The sequence below is a fragment of the Lipophrys pholis genome (assembly GCF_963383615.2).
Source record: "Lipophrys pholis genome assembly, chromosome: 22".
Classification (NCBI taxonomy): Eukaryota; Metazoa; Chordata; class Actinopteri; order Blenniiformes; family Blenniidae; genus Lipophrys; species Lipophrys pholis.
Genome location: NC_137644.1, coordinates 20,003,897 through 20,026,175, shown reverse-complemented (window position 1 = coordinate 20,026,175; position 22,279 = coordinate 20,003,897). Strand labels below are relative to the sequence as shown.

At 45.2% G+C, this 22,279-nt stretch overlaps 2 protein-coding genes across 2 annotated transcripts; both read left to right on the top strand.

Moving 5' to 3' along the window:
• Positions 1-1,555: 1,555 nt before the first annotated feature.
• Positions 1,556-16,630, top strand: LOC308127251 (uncharacterized protein). The gene is made up of 5 exons (XM_080492164.1): positions 1,556-2,206; positions 14,008-14,199; positions 14,362-14,515; positions 14,968-15,153; positions 15,225-16,630. Exons 1-5 carry the CDS (start codon positions 1,897-1,899, stop codon positions 15,532-15,534), a joined length of 1,152 nt encoding a protein of 383 aa, XP_080348290.1. The 5' UTR covers positions 1,556-1,896; the 3' UTR covers positions 15,535-16,630.
• A 1,422-nt stretch (positions 16,631-18,052) lies between these two features.
• Positions 18,053-22,189, top strand: LOC308127447 (P2Y purinoceptor 1). The gene is made up of 5 exons (XM_080492500.1): positions 18,053-18,085; positions 18,392-18,601; positions 19,607-19,709; positions 19,794-20,003; positions 20,675-22,189. The coding sequence occupies exons 2-5, from the start codon at positions 18,398-18,400 to the stop codon at positions 21,052-21,054; spliced, it is 897 nt and encodes a 298-aa protein (XP_080348626.1). The 5' UTR covers positions 18,053-18,085; positions 18,392-18,397; the 3' UTR covers positions 21,055-22,189.
• The last annotated feature ends 90 nt before the right edge of the window (positions 22,190-22,279 follow it).

Below are 22,279 nucleotides of genomic sequence, written 5' to 3'. Positions count from 1 at the left end.
GCTAGTCGGCGAAACCTCGACTCCGACAGGAAGTGAACCTGCGCGGCCCCGGCGAGGCTTCCTGGTCGTTCCTGTGGAAAAGGTGATGTGCGAGGTGGCGATGAAGCATTCGCTTGGCCTGAGTATTTCTCCCGCAGGCTGTCTTTGTAATCCAGAACCCCACAGCTGGATGCTGGGCTCATTTCCCAGATCTCAGTGGACACGGAGGTTTAGCTCGCTTCACAGGACAAGAAGTAGTTTACATGTTCGAGGGAGGATTCTCTTCATATCGGGGGTTCTGGTTCACCTCCACCTCCTGACAAACCAGCACAATATCAGCAACATATATCTGAGATTGTAGTTTTACCAACCTGCAAAATCAGAGGAACTCACTCAGACTTTTCAATTTCAAAACATTAAAACAGCAAATCATAAGACAACATCGGCTAAACTGTTGCTGCAGTATTACAGACGTTGAAACTCTTACAATGGCGCCCCACAGTGGACTGGAGGATAGCCCCCCAGCCACATAGACAGTTTTAATAACTTAATAGCCATTTATTTCTCTATATTTAACTACCATGTACTTTTTAATACGCTGCAACATTTCAAGTGAATCGTTTTTACGTTTTCGTTTCAGGAAAGTTTCACGTTTGCATTGAAATGTTGTGAAAACGACGACCGTGTAGAAGGAAACGGCAGAAACACTGAAAATAATGAGGTTTTCTTGTTGTTTCAATGTTTTTAACCAGCGGTTGTTGTTTTTTTTTAAAGAAACCACACACACGTGTCTGAGCAATGCGCTCTAAAGATTAACAACAGGAGAACACAGACGTTCTAGTGGACAGACGACCAAGTTAGATTGTTATTATGGTGATTGTCAAAATAAAAGTACCAACTCCCAGGAGAATATAAACTGGGAGTCATGTTGTTTCTCTTCTTGTTGTTGTTGTGGTGTAAACGGGCCCCTCGAGGTCCAGTGGCGAGGATCAGAATAAAGATCTTTTCTGTGTGGCGTTTGCATGTTCTCCCTGTGGGTTTTTTTTTTTCCTGGTACTCACATTTTTCCCAACATTTCAGGTTAACTGTGACACTAAACTGATAAAGCGATGATGGTAAGTCTCCTCACTAAATGTCCTTTCTTAATTTGTGCTGATTATATGGTTGCAGGAGCTTCTGCCTAATTTGCTCTGACTTCTCAATGACACACGGGGAAGCAATGTCACCCCGCCTGTTCTATTTTCACCCTCTGCTTCTTGCTCTGTGCAAAATGACACGCTTTCCCTTGACCTGCGGGGTCAGTCCTTCAGCTGCTGACCTCTGAACAAAAAGGAAATCATCAGTTTCAAACATGCAAAAGAAATCCCCCTGTAGTTGTGCGCTCGGTCCGGGGATGCAGGGTGAGAGGGGCTAAGAGGGGGAAAGCAGCGACCAGGAATATCAGGACTTAAGGCTGCATGAGTTACAGCTCAGCTCAGCTCAGCGAATGAGTTACTGTTATGCAAGAGCTCAGTCAGCCCAGCTGGAGATCAGAGAGAGAGAGAGAGAGAGAGAGAGAGAGAGAGACGAGGGACGGGAGAGGAGGAGGAGGAGGAGGAGGAGGAGGAGGCTGGAGTGAAAACAACAGCAAGTGAGCAGAGTACAGGCAGATTACAGCTGGATCCAGAATATCTGCACACACAGACACCAACAGAGGCTGCAGTCGCTCTGCTGCTCCTCCTCGCCGCTCAGCATCATGAGCAGAAGCACTGAGGGCTTCCTCCTCTCTCCTACACAGGACTGACATGAGAAGTTCAACCAAGACGAGCAGAAGACGGCAGCAAACTTTCCCCTGAAGGATCTCTGCACCTCCTTTGCAGCCTCGCCATGAGGCTCTGAATTCCTTCTTCCTCCAGCTCTTCCTCTCTACCTGGACTCATGTCAGTGAAGACGCCGCCGGCGAGCCTCCGGCTCTGGATGCTGCTGTGGCCCCTGCTCTGCACTCTGCTTCTGGCCGGAGGCTCCACGCTGAGCACCGGGGACTCGGAGGGCAGCAGCAGCAGCAGCAGCAGCAGCAGCAGCAGCAGCAGCAGCGTCACGCCGCGGCCGGAGGAGTGGACCGGCTACACGGCGCCGCTGCAGCCCGACCTGCAGACCGAAGCCCAGACGCCGGCAGACACAGAGGCAGACGTACAGACTCAGACACCGACGGCGATGCAGACTCAGAGCACCACCAACAACTACACAGGTCGGTACGCCTGACAGCTGAACCTGGAGTCGAATCCTAACTAATGAAAGTGTTTAAACGGTGTTCATGAGTCCGTCACTGTGAGCTGTGTGACATGATGAACTGACAGTAAGTTGCTTTCCGGATCTCGTTCTGGGAAGTGGAGAAGTTTTGGTTTTAGTTGCACTGATACCAGTTACATACCAGTAAACTCAATCTGTATAATCCCACCTTCTTATGTGGATTCCAGTTTGCGTTATAACTCCTTGGTAAATAAGAAGGATTTGCAATAAATATACAAGTGATTCTGCAACGGAATGTTGTTTGTTTCCTGACCTGAAGCCTCCTTCAACCTTGTGTCAGGAGAAGTTCCTCGTAAAAAACCTCAGGGAAACAGAAAACACAGGAATCAGACTGTGATTTCAAAAGTTTAGGACAATATTATTTCATTATTTTTGCAAGAAGAGACAAAGTCACCGTACAACCTCTGCATGATTGTCCAGGAGTTTGTCAAACTATGAAGTCGGACTGGAGCTTCTTAAAGGCCGAAGTGTTCTGAGGAAGATCCTCCTGCTTCCTGCACCGTAGGAACCTTCTGAAGGTTACAAAAAGTAGCACAGAGGTTCCAAAAGTGCTGAAACACAGGCTGCAAAATTACACACAATTCTTTATGAGACAAAACCAGATTTCCTTAACACCTCATAGTGACCTCGGGGGAATCCTGAATCTTTGTGTTTGAGCACTAAACTATTCCAGGAGGAGATTTACTCACACACTGGAAATGTTTCCACAAAACCAGACGATAAGCGTTGACTTTGTTATTGAAAGAATCTGGAAAGTGAAATCTGTGCAGGTAAACGTCCGTGTGTTTGCTTGTTTGAGTGTTTGAGTGTTTCTGTCACGAGGATTTTCTCGACATTGTCAATGTGCAGCAGAATGAACCTGCATGAACGTTTAGTTTTGTTTGCTTGATGGTTAAAAAAGCAAAGTCAGGCGGCTTCAGGGAGGTTTTCTATTTCAGGGACAAGCGAGTTAAAGAGCTAAAGATGAAGGCTTGTCCCTTATTTCTCTCTTTGATAATTAAACGGCGAAGTGGAAATAAACGTTTTAATTTGATCAGTTAATGTTTATTTGTTCGTTTTCCTTGTAAACAGGGTGAATGTGGCTCAGCGCAGTTCGTAGAAGAGTTTTAGTTTCTATCGTCACATTACTTTGAAGTTTGTTCACAACTTCACACGACCGGCAGTCAGATTACAGCCTCCGTCTCTGGTTTCACAGCCAGAAGTTCACAAATTGGGTTGAAGTTCAGGATGAAATCAGAATATCTGAGCAGAGAGCCGAGGATGTGAGTGACTTCCTGGGAAGGAGTGAGAAAGCTGCAGCGACTTCACTTCTACTGGAGCATGAGCTTCCTTTCTCCTCTCCTCCACTCCCTCGTTCCATTCGCCCATTATCTCTCTCTCTCTCTCTCTCGCTCTCTCTCTCTCTCTCTCTCTCTCTCTCTCTCTGTTCTGGATCTATTTGTCACTCACGAGTAAATTCAGCTAATTGCTTTTTTCTCGTCTGCCTGCAGCGCCTTGTTTGCATCACTGTCTCCTTCTTTCTTCTTTCTTTCTTTCCACTCTCTTTCTCTCTCTCTTTCTCTCTCTCTCTCACTCAGTTTATATCCTTTTCTATCATTTGTACTTACATCCCTTGCCCGCCCCTTCTCACGCACAGTGCCCATATCCTCACGTGTACGCACAAACAGCCCACAGCAAATGAGAAAATGCAAACCTCACGTGCCTCATACACACACACACACACACACACACACACACACACACACACACACACACACACACACACACACACTAGGAATGGATGCACTCGGCCCCAACGACACCAATCTCCTTAAAGGTTTAGAGAATAAACACAGTTGCTCATTTCATAACAGCAGCTCTGTGTCTGACCAGGCAGCAATAAGCACTTTATACTTTAATAACACACACACACACACACACACACACACACACACACACACACACACACACACACACACACACACACACACACACACACACACACACACACACACACACACACGCACACACACAGGTGATCAGCTGGCTTTGCCACATTGCAGCACATGCATGAATTACGCCACACCAGAGCTTTTCTGTGACAGAACGTCCAGAAATATACACTCTGTGTGTGTGTGTGTGTGTGTGTGTGTGCGTGTGTGTGTGTGTGTATACACGACAGTATGAATGACTGGAGCATTAATAGATGAAAGCTGCTCTCCAGACTGTGTTTACTGTTTTAAGCCTGTTTCACTGCTGTGGGACTTGATTAGAGCAGCCGCAGTGGTTTTGGTTTGTTTTTTTGTTTTATGGATTTTTTTTAGCCGCTTCACTGTAAAACCAGCCCCAAGTGTCATTTATAGCAAAGAAAGGAATCCAGTTAAATATAGAAGGTGTTTTGTACGTGCAGTGTCTGTGATCCTGCAGCTCTAAACAAAATTAAACGTCTGAATCTGACGGTTCCTTCGTTGGGTTGGAGGAGGAAGTCAGAAACTTTTTTCCTGTCAGACCTGACCGGAGGTCGACCAGAGCGGGGAAACATCCACCGGCTGCAGTCTGGAAAGTCTCCTCCAGACCCCAAAACTAGTGTTAAAATCCATCTAAGTAGATGTGAAGGTTTGGAACATTGATCCTGGGAGTGCAGAATCAGAGTCGGGGCTTTCAGACTCCGTCAATATGGAGTCTTGATCGACTGTCCAGGAATCCTTGCTCTGCTGTTCCTGGAAGTGGATTGATCAGACCTCTGTTAGTGAGGAAGTTACCCACAGGGGCGTCTCACACGCTTCTGAACCAGTTTAATCTGGAGCTTTTAGAGAAAAATCTCATGCTTAGTAATGTCATTTTCCACTTTTGTTCATAATCCAGCTGCTAATTTAAAATACATTTAAATATCAGCTTTGTCAAAGTTATTGAAGGTGTGCCTGATGGTTTTACTAAAGACTCTTAAGGTCCTTCTTTACTCTGACAGGGCAGCTTTCTGCCATCGAACGCCAAAGATCAAATACATCTCAGGTCTCGCTCTGTTTCTGAATGAAATCTAAAGATGTCCCAACAAACCACGCAGTGGCTGTGACGAACATTACTTTATTGTGTAGTCCTGGGTGGAGCTCGTAGTCCTTTTTAAATAAAACGGGTTATTAAGAGTGTCATATTAAATGAAGGATGAACTGAAAACCGACAAAATCATGGGACGAGCGTCACTTTTAAAACCGGAGCAGATCAGAGAGCGACAGTTTGGATCTGCAATCATAGAAAGTTCCTGTACTTTTGAACACATTTTCTACTTTTTACATTCTAACGGCTCTTTTCTACCACTTTGGACCAGTGAGAGTGAGAGACTCTAAAGAGCCGTTATTCAGACAGAAGTGGCTGAAACCAATAAGTTTTAACAGGAATTAGTGGAGTTTCTTATAAAATCCAGACGTGTTGTTGCTCCTTTGGCTGATTGAACTAATTATTGTGGAAGAGTTGAAACAGATTCACCTTGTCGGTGTGGTCAGCGGTTTCTGGCAGAGTCCCGATGAGCAGCAGTTATTTCCGCTTTAGAGGAGCCGTGAGCTTTGACACTAACACGGTAACACAACCTATTGACCTGCACAGAGTGTGTGAGAGTTAATGTTAGTGTTAATCCCCCAACAAGAGGCCTATATCAGTTACCTAGCAGGCCGTCCGCCTCTTTAATCTGCCGGAGCGGGAGTTCACGTGAATCCTGCACGTCTATTCTGTAGTTTGTTTTTTTCCTCTGCCGAGAAGATTCTTTTCGTTTTCAAGCTGTAGATTTGTAGCTCACGTCCCTTTACTGCTCAAGGAAATCATTCCCCCTTTATTGTTTTTAAATTGGGTGCCGTGGTGTGAAACCAGCGGTCGAGTTCGAGAAGCTTTACGAGGCAAAATCTAAAAAAAAAACACATTCAAATGGCAAAACTCTGCTTCAGCTTTAGACACACGATGACTATAAGCAGATTAGTCCTCAATCAGTCTAAAGCCTCAAACGTAAATGTGAAACGTTACAATGCCTCTAATCTGATTAAGTTACGGCCAAAGCCAATTACCCTTGTCTATTTCAGAGTATTTTTAGTGGGAGAAATCCCGTTACTGGCACGCCAACACTCAGGAATACAGCTGCTCTTAGTGGGAGCGAGAGGAGGACAACATATTCTGAAGCCAATTACTTCTGGCCATGTGCGGCTTGTTGCTGACCAGCAGTGCAGAAACTTTTATCTCCGTAACATGAGGGAAGCATCTTGATATGCCAAACAGAAAGGAGCCAAGAGGTGCAATGTGTGTTCTTTTTTAGGGGGGGGGGGGGTCAGAAAACTATGTTGAAAAGCAGAAAGCTGAAGTTTGAAGTTCTAAGTTGAAGTCGGGTCCCGTTCACACCACGACGATCCTCAGAGGAAAAGTGCCAAGTTTGAAAACCGCCGTGGTAAATAGTTCCTCTGCACATGCTCAGTAGTTTCCTCTGTGGTGTCATGACTCCCAGTTCATGTTCTCCTGGGACTTGGTACATATATATATATATATATAAAGAGCGAGAGATAGATGGGTGTTAACCAGACTAATTCAAATTATTAAATCAAAATCTTTTCATTCAGATCGGTTTAAAGATACAGGAAGTACAGATTTCAAAAAGAATGAATTACTTTTCCTGAAGTAAGCAATTAAAATAATGATCAGATTTAGTTTTTCTGATTTGCTGGTGAAGGAATTCATCCGAGTCCCTCAGAACAACCTCAGGAAAATGAATGAATGCAGAGCAGTCCTCTGGACGAGGCTGTCCAGCTCCGTGGGTCCAGAGGGAAGCTGAGCAGCAGTAAAGTGAACGTGGACCAACGCAGTGGGAGGTCCGGGGTTTTCCTGTCAGACACTCACTGATGTCCCTCTGCCGGTCGAGCTGCAGACAAAGACGTCCCTCCGTCTCCTGCCTGTCGATCCCGTACGGCTGCTGGCAGCGACTCAACTTCATTATTACCTTCCCACAGCTTCAAACTCGCTGCGAGACGTTACTGAGTGAGTTTGAAATGAGCCTCGAGTCTCGACTCAGACGGGCGGAGGACAGAGAAAGACTCTGAGAGAAGACACCAGCGGACACGTCAAAAATGTTTTTCCTATTTCATGTTAACACGGTTTGTCACGTCAAAGAAGAAGATTCACGTTATCACAGTCATCCTCAGTCCTAAACACATTAAAACACATTTTTATGTACAGAAGACATGAAACCTGCTCAAGAGTGAAGCTAAAACATGTTTGATCACCTCATTGATCCTGAATCCTTCTGAAACCACAACACATCGAATCCCTCATCATCCAAACAAACAAAGTTTTATATATATATATATATAAAACCATAAAACTCTTCATGTTCAGTTGAATTTCTTCAAAACTGAACAGAACATGTTATATATGTATGAATACCGAATATTCATTTCTTCCTGTGATGAACTGAAGCTCTGAGCTCCAGCTGCCTTCATCCAGGGACGCCTGTGGTTCACTAGTTCATCCTGCTGTAACAGGACAGATTATCCTCGGCCACGTCCAGATAAAGCTGCTTGTTAACGGACGAAGCCGGTTCCTTTCGGCGCCGGCGCAAAACTTTCTGCACGGTCAGCAAGAAAAGTCAGGAGGTGTTTCTGATACCGAGTGACGCTGGAGGAGAGGGATCTCTAGACTGAGCAGACATTCCTGCTTCAGACGCGTTTGGATCATTTCACACGTTTAAAAGCAAAAATATATATGTATAAAATATGGGCTGACCACACGTGGAGGGCCTGAGGGGATTAGGTAATCGCTGGTGATACGAGAGAGAGAGAGAGAGAGAGAGAGAGGGAGAGAGAGAGATGGGAACACACAAATCAACACACTGAAGCCAGCAGCCGTCTGCCAGCTCTCATTTACTTCTCTGCAGATTTAAGCATCAAATTTATTTTCCAGCTTTGTTTATCCGGGGAAAACAGACGTTTTCTTTGCCCTGATGTGAAACGCTGAGACGCTTGTTTGTTCGCGGTCAGGCGGCGCTAAACAGGCTAAACGTGGTGCTCGTGAAGCTTAAAAGTAAATGAAAGCTCCTATTGCACAGAGGCGGCTCATATGGGAACATGCAGTCACGGTTTCCAGTGTGTCTGATCTGCTCACTCCTGTGCATGTGAATGTTTAATGCAGAAAGCTTAATCTTTATTTAATCACAAACTGTTAGTGCCTCCCTGACAGACACAAGCAGGGAGGCTGACATGTTTGGTTGCCAGTCCCGGGTTGCCAGGTTCAGGGTTGTGTGGGGAGCGCCGTGCTGGCAACCTCATCCAGACTGGGAACCTGCGTTCTGCCCGATGACTGAGGAATGTCTTCTCCTGAGACTGGAACTGAATGACCAGGCCTGAACAAACAGAGCCCAGAGTCAACATGAGGTCCACACACACACACACACACACACACACACACACACACACACACACACACACACACACACACACACACACACACACACACACACACACACACACACACACACACACACACACACACACACACACACACACACACACACACACCATTGTACATCCAGCCAACCTCGGGAGACAAAGCAGCGCTACAACAGAAAAGCCATCACACATATTCAATCGACTGAGCTGTGGGTTTTCTTCAGTTTGTTCCTTTTCTCTCTTTACTACACGGAGGTGAGATTTACCTCAACTTCTCCTCAAAAAACACAATATTTACTAATATGTTCAACATTTTATTTGACTGTTCAGAAGTCAGTTTCTCAGTGTTTCTTTACATGAGGAAGCTTAAGAACTTCTATTCTTTGTTTAAAGAGCTGTTCATCTCCTCCTCCTGTTCACCTCCTCCTCCTCCTGTTCTCCTCCTCCTCCTGTTCACCTCCTCCTCCTGTTCACCTCCTCCTCCTGTTCATCTCCTCCTCCTGTTCACCTCCATCTCCTCCTCCTGTTCACCACCTCCTCCTCCTGTTCATCTCCTCCTCCTGTTCTCCTCCTCCTCCTGTTCACCTCCATCTCCTCCTCCTGTTCTCCTCCTCCTCCTCCTGTTCACCTCCATCTCCTCCTCCTGTTCTCCTCCTCCTCCTCCAGTTCACCTCCTCCTGTTCATCTCCTCCTGTTCATCTCCTCCTCCTGTTCACCTCCTTCTCACCTCCTCCTCCTCCTGTTCATCTCCTCCTCCTGTTCACCTCCATCTCCTCCTCCTGTTCACCACCTCCTCCTCCTGTTCATCTCCTCCTCCTGTTCTCCTCCTCCTCCTGTTCACCTCCATCTCCTCCTCCTGTTCTCCTCCTCCTCCTCCTGTTCACCTCCATCTCCTCCTCCTGTTCTCCTCCTCCTCCTCCAGTTCACCTCCTCCTGTTCATCTCCTCCTGTTCATCTCCTCCTCCTGTTCACCTCCTTCTCACCTCCTCCTCCTCCTGTTCTCCTCCTCCTCCTGTCCTCCTCCTCCTGTTCTCCTCCTCCTCCTGTTCTCCTCCTCCTCCTGTTCACCTCCTCCTCCTGTTCACCTCCACCTCCTCCTCCTGTTCACCTCCTCCTCCTGGTCTGGTCGGTCCAGAAACCTTCAGTATTCTAAGTTTCTAGCTCCTCCTTGATTTTCCTCATTTGAATATTGGATCATAGGAGCTACATTCAGAATCTGCTGTGTCTGTGTGAGCTGGACTGGCTCCGCCCACACATGCTCATCTTTTATGCAATAACTTTCCAAGAGTGTAAAAAGACATCTGATGATAATATCATGTCAATGTTGTAAGTTATTACATTACGGAAGTAGTAAAAAAACATGTTTGCTTATTGAAAATAGCTATAATGGATAAAACGGGACAAGATAATAGTGTCGTAGTCTCTCTTAAAATCTGGACTAATTCTCTAATAGACACAATAAGACTCCATATGAATCCCAGTGAGGCTCAGATGAAAACAGACAAGCTCAATGGCAGCTAATAAACACACGAGGACATAAAAGAGATGACAGTGCAGTTTTAGTGACGTCTTTTTCTAACGGATTATGATCCATTTATATAAAAGGTCTCATATCTTTTAGCTGATCGATCTCTGATAATCCATCTCACTTTAATTAAATATCATAGCGCGAATTCAAATGCTAATTTCAGTGAGACGTTTGCTTCTCTCACACAAAGAGAGGATTATACATTATATATATATATATTCACATGTTTATCACAGAGGAGACTCAGGAATGTGGAAACCAATATAAATTCATATTCTTAAGTTACATGTCACATTTTACGTGCATACTGTTGAGTTAAACTTGAATTATTTCACTGTTGAGCCGACCTGAAAAAATGTTTTTATTCGAATTTTGCTGTTCGTGCATCGTCTGCCTCAACTGTTCAGGTATAAAAACTATGAGTACAAACATCCATCAGGACATCACAGAGACAGAACTGGCTGTGTGTGAGATTGAGGCAAAAAGCAATGACTAAATATCTGGCAACGTTTCAAGTGAAAATTCATAGTTTTTATATTACACGTTATGAAAATGATGCCGTTTCCATGTAGGACCACTAGGAGGTGCTGTTTTGGGGATTTATTATTATTATTTTTTAATAGAACCACACACACACATGCAGCAGAGAACAATAAGCTATTAACATTAACAATTCGTATGGACAGACGACCAAGTTGGATTGTTATCACGGTGACTGTCAAAATAAAACCACCAAGTTGGATTGTTATCACGGTGACTGTCAAAATAAAACCACCAAGTTGGATTGTTATCACGGTGACTGTCAAAATAAAACCACCAAGTTGGATTGTTATCACGGGGACTGTCAAAATAAAACTACCAAGTTGGATTGTTATCACGGTGACTCAAAATAAAACTACCAAGTTGGATTGTTATCACGGTGACTCAAAATAAAACTACCAAGTTGGATTGTTATCACGGTGACTGTCAAAATAAAACCACCAAGTTGGATTGTTATCACGGAGACTGTCAAACTAAAACCACCAAGTTGGATTGTTATCACGGTGACTGATAGTGACTCCATAGTGAAGCATGAGAAGTTCTAGCCAGTGAAAACAGTAACTGGGTAAGATGTATTTTCTTAGCGAAACTGGATTTTCCTCCCAGCGGCTCTCAGAGCGCGGGGCCGGTCCCTGCTGACGACGGGGGGGGGGGGCCTGTGAAGGTCACACCCCGAGGGGACGGTTTTAACCGCGACACCACTACACTGTCACGGCCGTCATCCTGCTCCCAGACCAGCCTGCTGCGGCGATGACCCTCAGGGTGAGGAGACGTCCAGCCCACCTGCCAGAGTGTCACAGTACTTCAGCTCGCCGTCGCCTTGCATGACACGCTTGTACGTTTAATTGAGGCTCCATCTGTTCTGATCACGTTACTGGAGTGATTTAATACAATACTCATTCTACAGGCAGCATATCATCGTATAAAACCCTGCAATAAAGTATTAAAGCAAAGAAAAGCACAAATGTGGAACTGATCTACTGACACACTGAGGATTGAGTCCGAAAAATGATATTAAGCAAATCATGAATATAAAATATTAGGGTGTTTAAATAGATTAATGTCAAACTTTTAATGTTATTTACTACATTGGAACACGTCTGTCATATGAAAAGAGATGCTGCTGTTATCCTCCGCCGGCTCGCTGATCAGATACTTTCACTGCAAGTCTGTGACCGAAAATTCTGATTTATTTGATGTTAAGCGTCGATATATTTGAGAACAAACTCCTAGGATGTTACTGACGTGTTTTTATTAGTAAACCACCTGCAAACTGAAATCTGTTGTGTGAAGTCGTCATGTTTTATCCAGGATCTTACGTCTCTTTTACAAGACAATGTTTCTGAATGAAAATCCACAACTTTTGTTTTGTGTTGGTTCATGACGTTGGTACTTGGAACAACAAACTATTTTTGAGAACGTCTCCACATGTAGACGGAGAAAAGCTGCGACTGTGCACAGCCAGAGTAAATACTTCTCTTTTACAAATAAGTGGACAATACCAACAATGGCAGCCTCCGTGGTGTGATGACTCCCGGTCCATACTCCTCTGGGACTTGGTGCTTTTATTTTGACAGTCACCCTGATAACAACCCAACTTGGTTTTCTGTCCATGCGAATGTCCGTGTTCTCCCATTGTTAATGTTTATATATAATTATTGTTCTCTGAATGAGTGTGGTTTCATTACAAGCAGCAGGCCCAAAATGAAAACCAGTTTCTGCCGTTTCCATTCAAAGGAACGTCGTTTCCAAAACGTTGCCGTGTAACCGCGACACTTTTCTGAAAAAAAACTGCACAAAACGTGGAGTTTTCCTCTTCAGACGTTGTGTAAACGAGGCCTCAGGAAAGAAGTGGCCGTCGCTGGAGTGATATCGTGAAGCACGTTAATGTTGGATACTGGAGTTATTCAGCCGACGGCTCCACGCCGAGTTAGTGGCTGTTATCACGTCAGGAAAAAGAAAGGCTTTCAAAAAAAAAAAAACAGTGAGCTGGAAGTTGTTTCTCTGTACTGTACCCAATACGCACGTGTCTGGTGTGTGTGCCTCGATGTGCATTCCTGCATGTGTGTGTGTGTGTGTGTGTGAGGGAGGGAGGGGATGCTGTCATCTTCACACAGGATCACGGGATCCTCTCCCTCACAGTCTCTGCAGAAATCCTCCCGTCTGTCGCCCCTAATCAGCAGAGAGCAGCTTGTATGTTCACAGGCTCTTATGCTTGGATGGCATGTCAGACACACACACACACACACACACACACACACCTTTCAAACCCTTTGCAAACCTCCACATCTCTGCAGAAATTGCTGAGTCATCAGAACAGTCCCGGCCAGAGACGGTCTCTCTATGGAACAATACTGAAAACATTTTAAGGAATAAAAAAAAAAAAGAGGTGGTATAATCTGAGCAATCATGAATGTTTCTGTGAGATTTCCTAAGAGGCTCAGAAATCCCCTGAAGCGTGATCTAACAATAGCCGCTGCATCATGAGACCTGCACGAGGTATTTGCCTATTGTGGCATGAGGAGGATAAAAATAGTGCTCTTCATCCGTCAGTCTGACGGAGTGATTGTTCACGTCAGTGTCGCAGCGCGATGGCAGACTGAGTGGCGAGCAGCGCCGCCGCCTGACGGCAGAGGAGGGAGGGGGAAGGCTTCAAACACACCAAGAGCAAAGGAGTCGAAACCTTCCACTCTGAAAAGACATCAGGTCACATGAAGAATTAAAAAGACTAAAACACCAAAAGCTAAAAGAAACATGCAGCTACTGCTAAATAAGTGAATAAGTAAATACTGTATACTTTAATTTAGTTTTTCCTTTGTGACATTAAAGAAAACCAATACACTAATATTGTATCACTATATTTAGATGGATTACATCTGTTTTTAGAATAAAGACCTTGTTTGCCAGGTGTGCCAATAGAAATGGCTGAAGACAGGTAAAGACACTACCCCCTAGTGGCCAAAGATGGAATTCATCTGTGTTTTAACTGATGGGAACAGAACATCATGGATGTTCGAGAAACAAGAATATATTTTAATGTACTTTTTCTTTCTTTAATTAAAAATGACATTCCAAATGACTATTTTAGGGGATATATTGTCTATATTACTGCATCGTTTCCAGTATTTCTGCCATTTTCACATAAACAGACATAATTCTCAAAACATTGCTGTGTAAACGCGAAACTCCCCTGAAACAGAAATGCAAGAATCATGTATTTTCACGTTTTGTTGCCGTTGATAAAGCCTGGTCATCCTACACGTTCTCTCTCTCCAGGTCTGTCTTGCACGCCCGTCCTGCCTCCACGCCGCGGCTCCTTCTACGTGGAGGGCGGCACCGGCGTCTCCATCGGCAGCGTTTTGGCGTTCTGGTGCAGAGAGGGATACCAGCTGGTTGGCAGCGACAAAATCCACTGCGACGTCAGGAAAGGCAAACCACAGTGGAGCAACTACCTGCCCGTCTGCGAAGGTATGGAGCCTTCAGTCCCAGCAACCTGGACTCTCCTGAGGCTGCACTATAACCTCCCGCTGATCACATACTCCCAATGTCATTACGAGAGAATATAAAGACATAAATCTTTTAAAGCTCCTGATTGGTGAGGATGTTTTGTCGTCATGTTCTTTCCCACAGCGATCCCCCGGCCAGAGGACCGAGGACTGAGAGTGGCCGTCCTGGCTTCGGTGGTGAGTGGCATCGTCATCCTCGCCATGTCACTGTCCTTCCTCATCTGCTGCCTCCAGGAGCGATCCGGCCGGGACCGAGCCAAGAAGGAGGGCCGGAGCAGGTAGGACCGGAGACGGGAGGCTTCCCGGTGTTTTCTGTGGCTCTTTGCATCACAACGTGAAAAGAAACTGTTTTTTGTTTTGGATAAATTTGGTGTTTACGCAGCAACATTTTGAAAATAAATTGTAGTTTGAAAACAACTACGTAGTTGTCATGTTTGGCCACTAGTAGGTGCTGTTTTTGTGTTGAAACCACACACACACACACACACACACACACACACACACACACACACACACACACACACACACACACAACAAGCTCCAAAACATTACCAACAGGAGAACACAGACATTCTAGTGGACAGACCAGCAAGTCTGATTGTTATTACAGTTACCGAGTTGGATTATGACAGTGACTGTCAAAATAAAACTACCGAGTCCCAGCAGGACATGGACTAATTCTTGTCCAGCTACTCGTACAGAACAACCATCTCTGGCGTTTCCTCCTCAGACGCAGGGAGAAACGCTCGGCCCGTCGCAGCGAGTGCTGGCTGGAGAGGGAGGAGGGCGACTGGGAGGCCTTCCCACCGCCCAAGATCTTCCACCTCTCCCAGAGGATGAACCCCCGTCTGGCCCCCGACAGCCCGCTCTACCTGACGGGAGGCCTGGGCGGGTACGAGAACAGAGGCTACCAGAGGTAAACTGGTGGAACTCTGAAGTCTTCATGTGGAAGGTTGCTGGTCTTCACCTGTTGCGTTTCTCTTCCAGGAGCCAGGAGAGTTTACTGAAGGCCTCCCTGCCTGGACTTTACCGCTCAGAGTCTCAGTTGTACCCCCACGTCGTCCTGCAGAGGGTCCCGACGCCGACGGCCCCCTCCGCCCCCTCTGCCCCGCTCTACCTCCACCTGCCCTCCTCCTCCTCCGCCGCCTCCTCCCCCGCCCACAACCAGCCGCACCTCATGGCGCAGTACCCCACGCCGACGTACCCGCCCATCCCCAACACGGCCGTGCCCGCCTACCCGCACCCCGCCCCCATCTACCCCAACCCCAACCCCCCGCCGCAGCGGCCATGGCAGTAGCTCCGCCCACTACGTGCTCCTGAGCGGACTCAATGACCGAAGGAAACCACAGGCGCGTTTTGGAGACGCGTGGAGAACTTTGACTCTTTCGTATCCCGGTTCCGTCCTGCGAGTTTGGAAAGGTCTGAGAGCAGGACGGTGGAGAAGCTCCCGGACCTCCTGCATGACTCATGAACTTCGCTTGTTTGGAGTCGGCGAGGGAACTTTCTTTGTCGCGACGCACTTCCTCTAGAAGGTCGTCTTTAAAAAAGATCCTGCTACCTTCAGACAACTTCCTGTGGCTGGTCGGGGAATTCACTCGATGAAACTGCAATAACATGTTTAGGCAGCTCGGAGAAATGTGTGCTTTTACTTTAGGGCCCACGAACACGACGGCTCCAAGTGAAAACGCAGAACTTCCAGGGAGCCACTGAAAACACAACCGTTTGAGAGCGGCTCCGAAGGTGGAACGATATATTTTTCAGCATTTCTGCCGTTTTTGTGGGAAATGGAATCGTTTTTCAAATCGTTGCTATGTAAAACAGCAAAACTTTTCTGAAACGAAAACACACAAAAACGATGCGTTTTTACTTGAAACGTCGTGTAAACGGGGCCCTTTATGTACTTTCTGGTACTTTCCCCGCTGGGCAGAAACACTGAGAATAGAAATGAGTAGCAAACACACTGATTAAAATCTGTGTAATAACACCATAACAACTTATTTCTGATTGTTTTGTGGTCAGCTGGTCAAATGTCCAGAGGAAGAAGTGGGCTGTATTTTCACAAAGGAGCACGGATTAAAGCGGGGGGGCGTCTGGAGCCCCTGATGGACTCAGGCGATGAGCCTAATGTTTAAGAACTGAAGCAGCCGTACAGAGAAACCTCCGGACCTTCTGTCTCTCTGTAACTATAGCAACAACTCTGTGCAATGCCCCTTTACCTTTAGGGATTTTATTTTTAATAGAGGATCTTTATTAGGAACACTAATTAATACGCACTTTATTTTTTTTAACGTCCGTACTGGACAGTCTTAGATACGTCTTTCATTGTAAACTATTTCTTGTACAGCGGCACGACTGCCACGACAGAGAATAAAGATTTTTGTTTTGTTTAGTTCAACGGCGTCTTTGTGTTCAGTTTGTGTTTCCAGTCCAGCAGCCGGAGGATGATGGAGGATGGAAAACAGGAGATAAGAAGATGTGTAACTATAGTTAAAGACAGATAGGAACCGTCGTTTTGTGACAGAGAGAAATGTGGGTATACAAGATATAAGAAGGTTCAGTGTCATTTTCTACCTGCTGCAATCTTTTGCACAATGAGGTTACAGATTTTGAATAAAACATTAAACAGGAAGGGTTTTAAAGTATCTTCTCATAGCGATTAATTCACTAACATCCTGTATAAAACTGAACTGCATCTTGCAAATTAGATCAGAAGTCAGAACTAAAATGATCAGAACTCATTTTAGTTCAGGGGCCACATGCAGTATAATTTCATCCTGAGTAGAACAAGTGCCATAATACCCTTTAGATTTAAAGTTTACAGTTCTCCTGTTCACCTCCTCCTCCTGTCCTCCTCTCCTCCTCCTGTTCTCCTGTTCACCTCCTCCTCCTCCTCCTCCTGTTCTCCTCCTCCTCCTGGTCTGGTCGGTCCAGAAACCTTCAGTATTCTAAGTTTCTAGCTCCTCCTTGATTTTCCTCATTTGAATATTGGATCATAGGAGCTACATTCAGAATCTGCTGTGTCTGTGTGAGCTGGACTGGCTCCGCCCACACATGCCCATCTTGGGAAGAGGAGGAAGTACTTCCTCTGGTGGTGCCATGTGCCAGAGCAGAGCTGCCTAATTGTGGGAGGAGGATTTCTGATTGGCTATATAATATAAATATCTATTTTCACCAAACCAAACTGACAGAAATCACAATATAAAGTCAATTTTAATGCAAAATACAATGAAATGTCCATAAAACATTGTCCTATAACTGTTGCATTCTGGGTGTTTTGGCTTTGAGGTTAATGCCAGTTTGCCATGTTTCATGACAGCATCACTGATATCTCAGCTCGGGTCTCGGTGTCGTGTCTGCTACGCTTAAGAATTATTTTTTAAAGAATCAATATTTTATTTGACATTTTAACTATTTGCTCGGTGGATCATTTTAGCTCACAGGCTGTTAGTTTGACACCCTGGATCAGGTGATGGGACGGCGGAGAAAGACAGTCACTGAAAATAAATCTGAATTTGGACCAAAGAGGTGAGTTTCACTAAAAACATTTTATTTGATTTTGATTTCTAACTTCTGAGGAGAAAAAGCTTCTTCTTTTTTTTTTTTAGTGTCCCATCATTTGAGTGACTGAAACACAGAACGGACAGCGGCTTGTTGGAGGAGCCAAGAACATTCAAATCCACCTGTACACACAGTCACCTTTTCCGTCACGTTATCCAATCAGGCGAGAAGCTTGTTTGCATTCAGCTTGTAAACACCTGCTCATTTGTTTTGTGTCGCCGGGTCAGTTTGCATGTGGTGGAGGTTGGAGGGGCTTCCTGCTGGTGGAGAGGAAGAAGACCTACCAGCAGGTCAGAGGCTTTAGCTTTGGCTTCTGGTGAAATAAATATGGATTAATAAGATCGTTGCATGATGATTTTAAGATTTTAAATCATACATTACCTTAAAAGTACATTTATAAACTAATGTATTACCCAAAAGAGCATTTGATTGAATGTGTCTGTTGTTTAAATGTCACATTTACTTCAAAACAATAATCAGAGATTGAACCCAGAGACGGTGGACAAGGTGGACAAGGTGGACAAGGTGGACAAGGTGAAGCCTTCAGGAGAAACGTCCACCGCAGCCTGAGATCGTTTGTTTGTTCGACTCCACAGGATCTGATGGCGTCGAGGACCGAGCCAGACGAACCGTCGGACGTTTTGAAGTCGGAGTACATCAATGAAATCATCAGGCAGTGTAATGAGAAGGGTCTGGGCTCCGTCTGGAACGACGTGGACATTTTCATCTTCATCGCCGGCGTGCTGGCCAACGCCGCGCTGCTTCTCTTGTTTCTGAAAGAAGGAACTTCTCTCTCAGCTTCTAAAGTAGGTCCAGTGTTTTCTCTTTTCCTCTAAACCATCTAGTCCAGTGACGACAATCCGCCGTGTTCTTCCTCCGTCAACATTTTATGTTTTAAGTCAAAATGCATCGTTTTGCATTTACATGGCCAAGATTTGAAGAAATGCTGAAAACGATGTAGTTAACATGTAAGGCCACTAGTGGGTGCTGCTGGTTGTTATTGTAATGAAACCACACACACACACGAGAACAATGCGCTATAAAGATTAACAATAGCGAGTGCCAAGATAAGACAGACGATCAAGTTGAATTGTTATTACGGCGACTGTCAAAATAAAAGTACAGTAGAAGCATTTTCAAAAAGTTGTGTTTCCCCCCCGTTTACACAGACGGAGCATTTTGAAAAAGTTCCACCTTGAGACCTGTTTTTAAAATGTTTCCAGGCGCCGTTAGCAACGTTAGGCAAGGAGAGTTTTCCGTTTGCACTTGAGAAAGGAGCCTCGATCTTTGGCGTTCTTTAGACCCCGCCCACACAACGACGCCGTTTCATACAACCGCTTCGTTTTCTGTCCGATCATCAACACGGCATTTTTAAAAAAAATATATAGAAAACAGGTTCCAGAGTCGAGAAATTTGACCGCCGTCGCTTTGACGTGTGGATGGACGAGATGCACATTTGCTGAAAATGTCGTCATGGCCCCGCCTCTCGACCTATAACCCCATGACGTCACTTAACAACATGGCGGACTACCTGCTGCAGATCGAGCTTCTGATGCTCGCCGCTTTAACACGACAAGATGTCAGATTCGTTCATTTCTCAGTTTTTTTTATCTTCTTCTATGTTTTTGGTGTCTTTCTGTAGCAGCGTTACAGCGCCGCCTATAGGCCTGGTATCTGTACTCCATTGTTTTGAGTACTTTCATTGATGTGTGGAAGCAGATGTTTCTCGTGCCGAATGGACGGGGATTCAGTCTAAAACGCTCCTCGTCGTTTCACTATTACTTTTTGGTGTTGTACTTGCTTCCTTCCAGGTCTTTGGTCTGAACCTGGTTGTGATGGATTTCTTCTTCCTGACCATGATGCCCTTCAGCCTGATTTTCAACGAGATCCAGGGTGACGAGCGCAACGGTACAGGTGGGACGACCCGGACACTGGCCACCAGCTTCACGATCCAAGACTCTTTCTGAGCTGCAATCATGTCATCGCTCGTCTTTCCAGAATACGCCAAGACCCCATCGGAAAAAGCCCGGAACATATTCGATATTTTCAACATGATCGGCTGCCCTCTGCTGCTGGCCTGCATGTGTGTGGAGCGCTACCTGGCGGTGATGCGGCCCGTGCTCTACCTGAGAGTCAGGAAGTGGGAGTACAAGGCGGCCGTGTGCGCCGTCGTGTGGGCCGTCACCTTTTCCTTTTGTGTTGCCACAGGTAAGCGTCGAGTGAGCCTTCAGGTGAGAAATAATACGCTCTGGCTGCATTTGAAACTCCGTCTTGCTGTTTGCATGCCATGCAGACAGGGAGACTTGTTCTTTTTAAAACAATCTGGTGAGAAAATATTAGTTTTTGTAAATACCCAGCTATGTGCAAACTGTGTAGATGCCAGAAAACTCAACTTTTTGAAACCGCTGCTACTGAGCATGTCCAAAAAGGCCACAGTGATTCGTTCTTCTGTGCATGTACAAGTAGATGAACTTCAACAACTTTCCTCCAGGGAGTCAGGACTGCCCGTGTATAATCTCCTCCTGGGACTTGGTAGTTTTATTTTGACAGTCACCGAAAACAATTATCCAACTGGGTCAAAAGTTTGTGTTCTCCCATTGTTAATGTTTAGAGCGTATTGTTCTCTGCGCTCATGTATTTGTGGTTTTATTACAAAAACAACCAACAGCACCCACAAGTGGCCCTACATGCCAACTACACCCTTTTCAGCATCTCTGGAAGTGGTTTTCAAAATGTTGCCATGTAAACGTGAAACTTTTCTGAAACCACGACATAAAAACACGGTTTTCTCTTGAACGGGGCCTGAATCTGCCGATTTGGCCAAAATACAAAATGCATTGTAGAAGAACCAACAACCTGATGAGGTTTTACCCCCACAGGCGTGTTGGCAGACATAGCTGACATCATCGTCTCGGTCTCCGTGGTCGTCTCCTTCCTGTTCGTGGTCATGCTCGCCTGCCTCGGCGGGATCGTCTGGTCGCTGCGGCAGCAGAGTCCCGTTCACAGCGACTCCCCCCTCAAGAGGAAGGCCATGGGGAACGTGTTGGCTGTGGTGGTGCCCACCTTGATGTCCTACCTGCCCGTGCTTCTCATGCTGCCTGCAGTCCTCTACATCTTTTACTGGACCAAACTTGTAGATCAGCTGATGTGTGACGTTTTTAAAGCGTCTCTGTTCTTCCCAAAGCTCGGTGTGCTCATAGCTCCAGTGTTCTATCTCTCCAAGGCCAGACAGATGTGCTGCCCGTGGAGGAAGAAGTGAAGGTGGAGGCGATTTCAATGGGGTCAAACTCATTTTAGTTGAGGAGTCACATGCAGCCCAGGTTGATCTCAATCCGAGTGGAGCAGTGAAGCCAAAACGTAAAGAACCACAGCTCCTGTGTTTTAGTTTGAAGAAGTAGCAGTGAAGTAAAAAGACTTCAACAAGGCCCCCTGGTTCTAAATATAGTCAGATAAATGGTTAAATAGGGTTTGATAGTGTAACTAGTTTAACTTTATTTAAACATTCTTTTATTCTTTGTGGAGCTTTAGTAAAATTAATAAAGTACTTATGATTATGAAATAACCAAATTCTTCTATTTGCTTGTATTTTCTCTTTGAATTTTGTTGCTAAAATAAACTAGAAGATAAGACATATTTTAATCTTTACATGCTGCAGTGAGCTGATATTGGCATGAAATTGTACTAACTCACCATCATAATAGAAATCCTTGACGAACAGTGAGGTCGGTGGATTTTACTACTGATCTCTTGGTTTAGGTAATTTTTTTCTAAATAAATTTAGAGATATGCAGCACGTCCACAGTTGGGAAACCCCACTGACACACAAACTCTAAAGTTAACCCAACATTTTGAATATTGCATGAACATTTTGAAACAAGGGCCTTCTAGAAAGCTAAGTCCAGCTTAAAGATTGTAAAAAGATTGAATTAATAAAGAAGCAACAGGCAGCATTTCCCTGTAGGCCATGTGACGCACATTTCAAAATGTTATTATGGTCTTAACCAGTGTGCAAAATACCTTCAATATCCAAGGGGTTTGCACGTGGCTAATTTGCATACTGCCGGACTGACTCGTGCACTCTTACCTTTAGTTGTTAATGAAGTTCATCTGCAGATACTCCTGGACAAAAAAAACCTTTAGTTATTACCTCCTGCTCTGATTGAAAGTCCAGTAAATAAAAGTTTGCAGCTCGTCCATAGTGTCCTGCTGCAGGTGTGTGAAGGATTGTCCAATCAGAGAGCGGCAGAGTTCGTGAACGCCTCATTACCGCAGGTGGATTAGATTCCGTACAATCATTATTAAATTAGCAGCAGCAGAGACGAAGATTTAGGTAACATTCATTGCAAGTTGTATTTTTAACCACATTAAAGAATTAACTCCGTCACGGAGCTGAGAAAATTATCTATCGTCCTGTCGTTTCCTGGTTTAATGACCCGCCTTCCTCTCCTCTGATTGGCTGTGTGACAAAATCCCGTAGTCTGATT

Coding starts and splice junctions, on each gene's coding strand:
- LOC308127251 (XM_080492164.1), top strand. CDS start 1,897: ATGTCAGTGAAGACGCCGCCGGCGAGCCTCCGGCTCTGGATGCTGCTG. Junction 14,200..14,361: donor CTACCTGCCCGTCTGCGAAG/GTATGGAGCCTT, acceptor TCTTTCCCACAG/CGATCCCCCGGCCAGAGGAC. Junction 14,516..14,967: donor AAGAAGGAGGGCCGGAGCAG/GTAGGACCGGAG, acceptor TTTCCTCCTCAG/ACGCAGGGAGAAACGCTCGG.
- LOC308127447 (XM_080492500.1), top strand. CDS start 18,398: ATGGCGTCGAGGACCGAGCCAGACGAACCGTCGGACGTTTTGAAGTCG. Junction 18,602..19,606: donor CTTCTCTCTCAGCTTCTAAA/GTAGGTCCAGTG, acceptor GCTTCCTTCCAG/GTCTTTGGTCTGAACCTGGT. Junction 19,710..19,793: donor TGACGAGCGCAACGGTACAG/GTGGGACGACCC, acceptor TCGTCTTTCCAG/AATACGCCAAGACCCCATCG.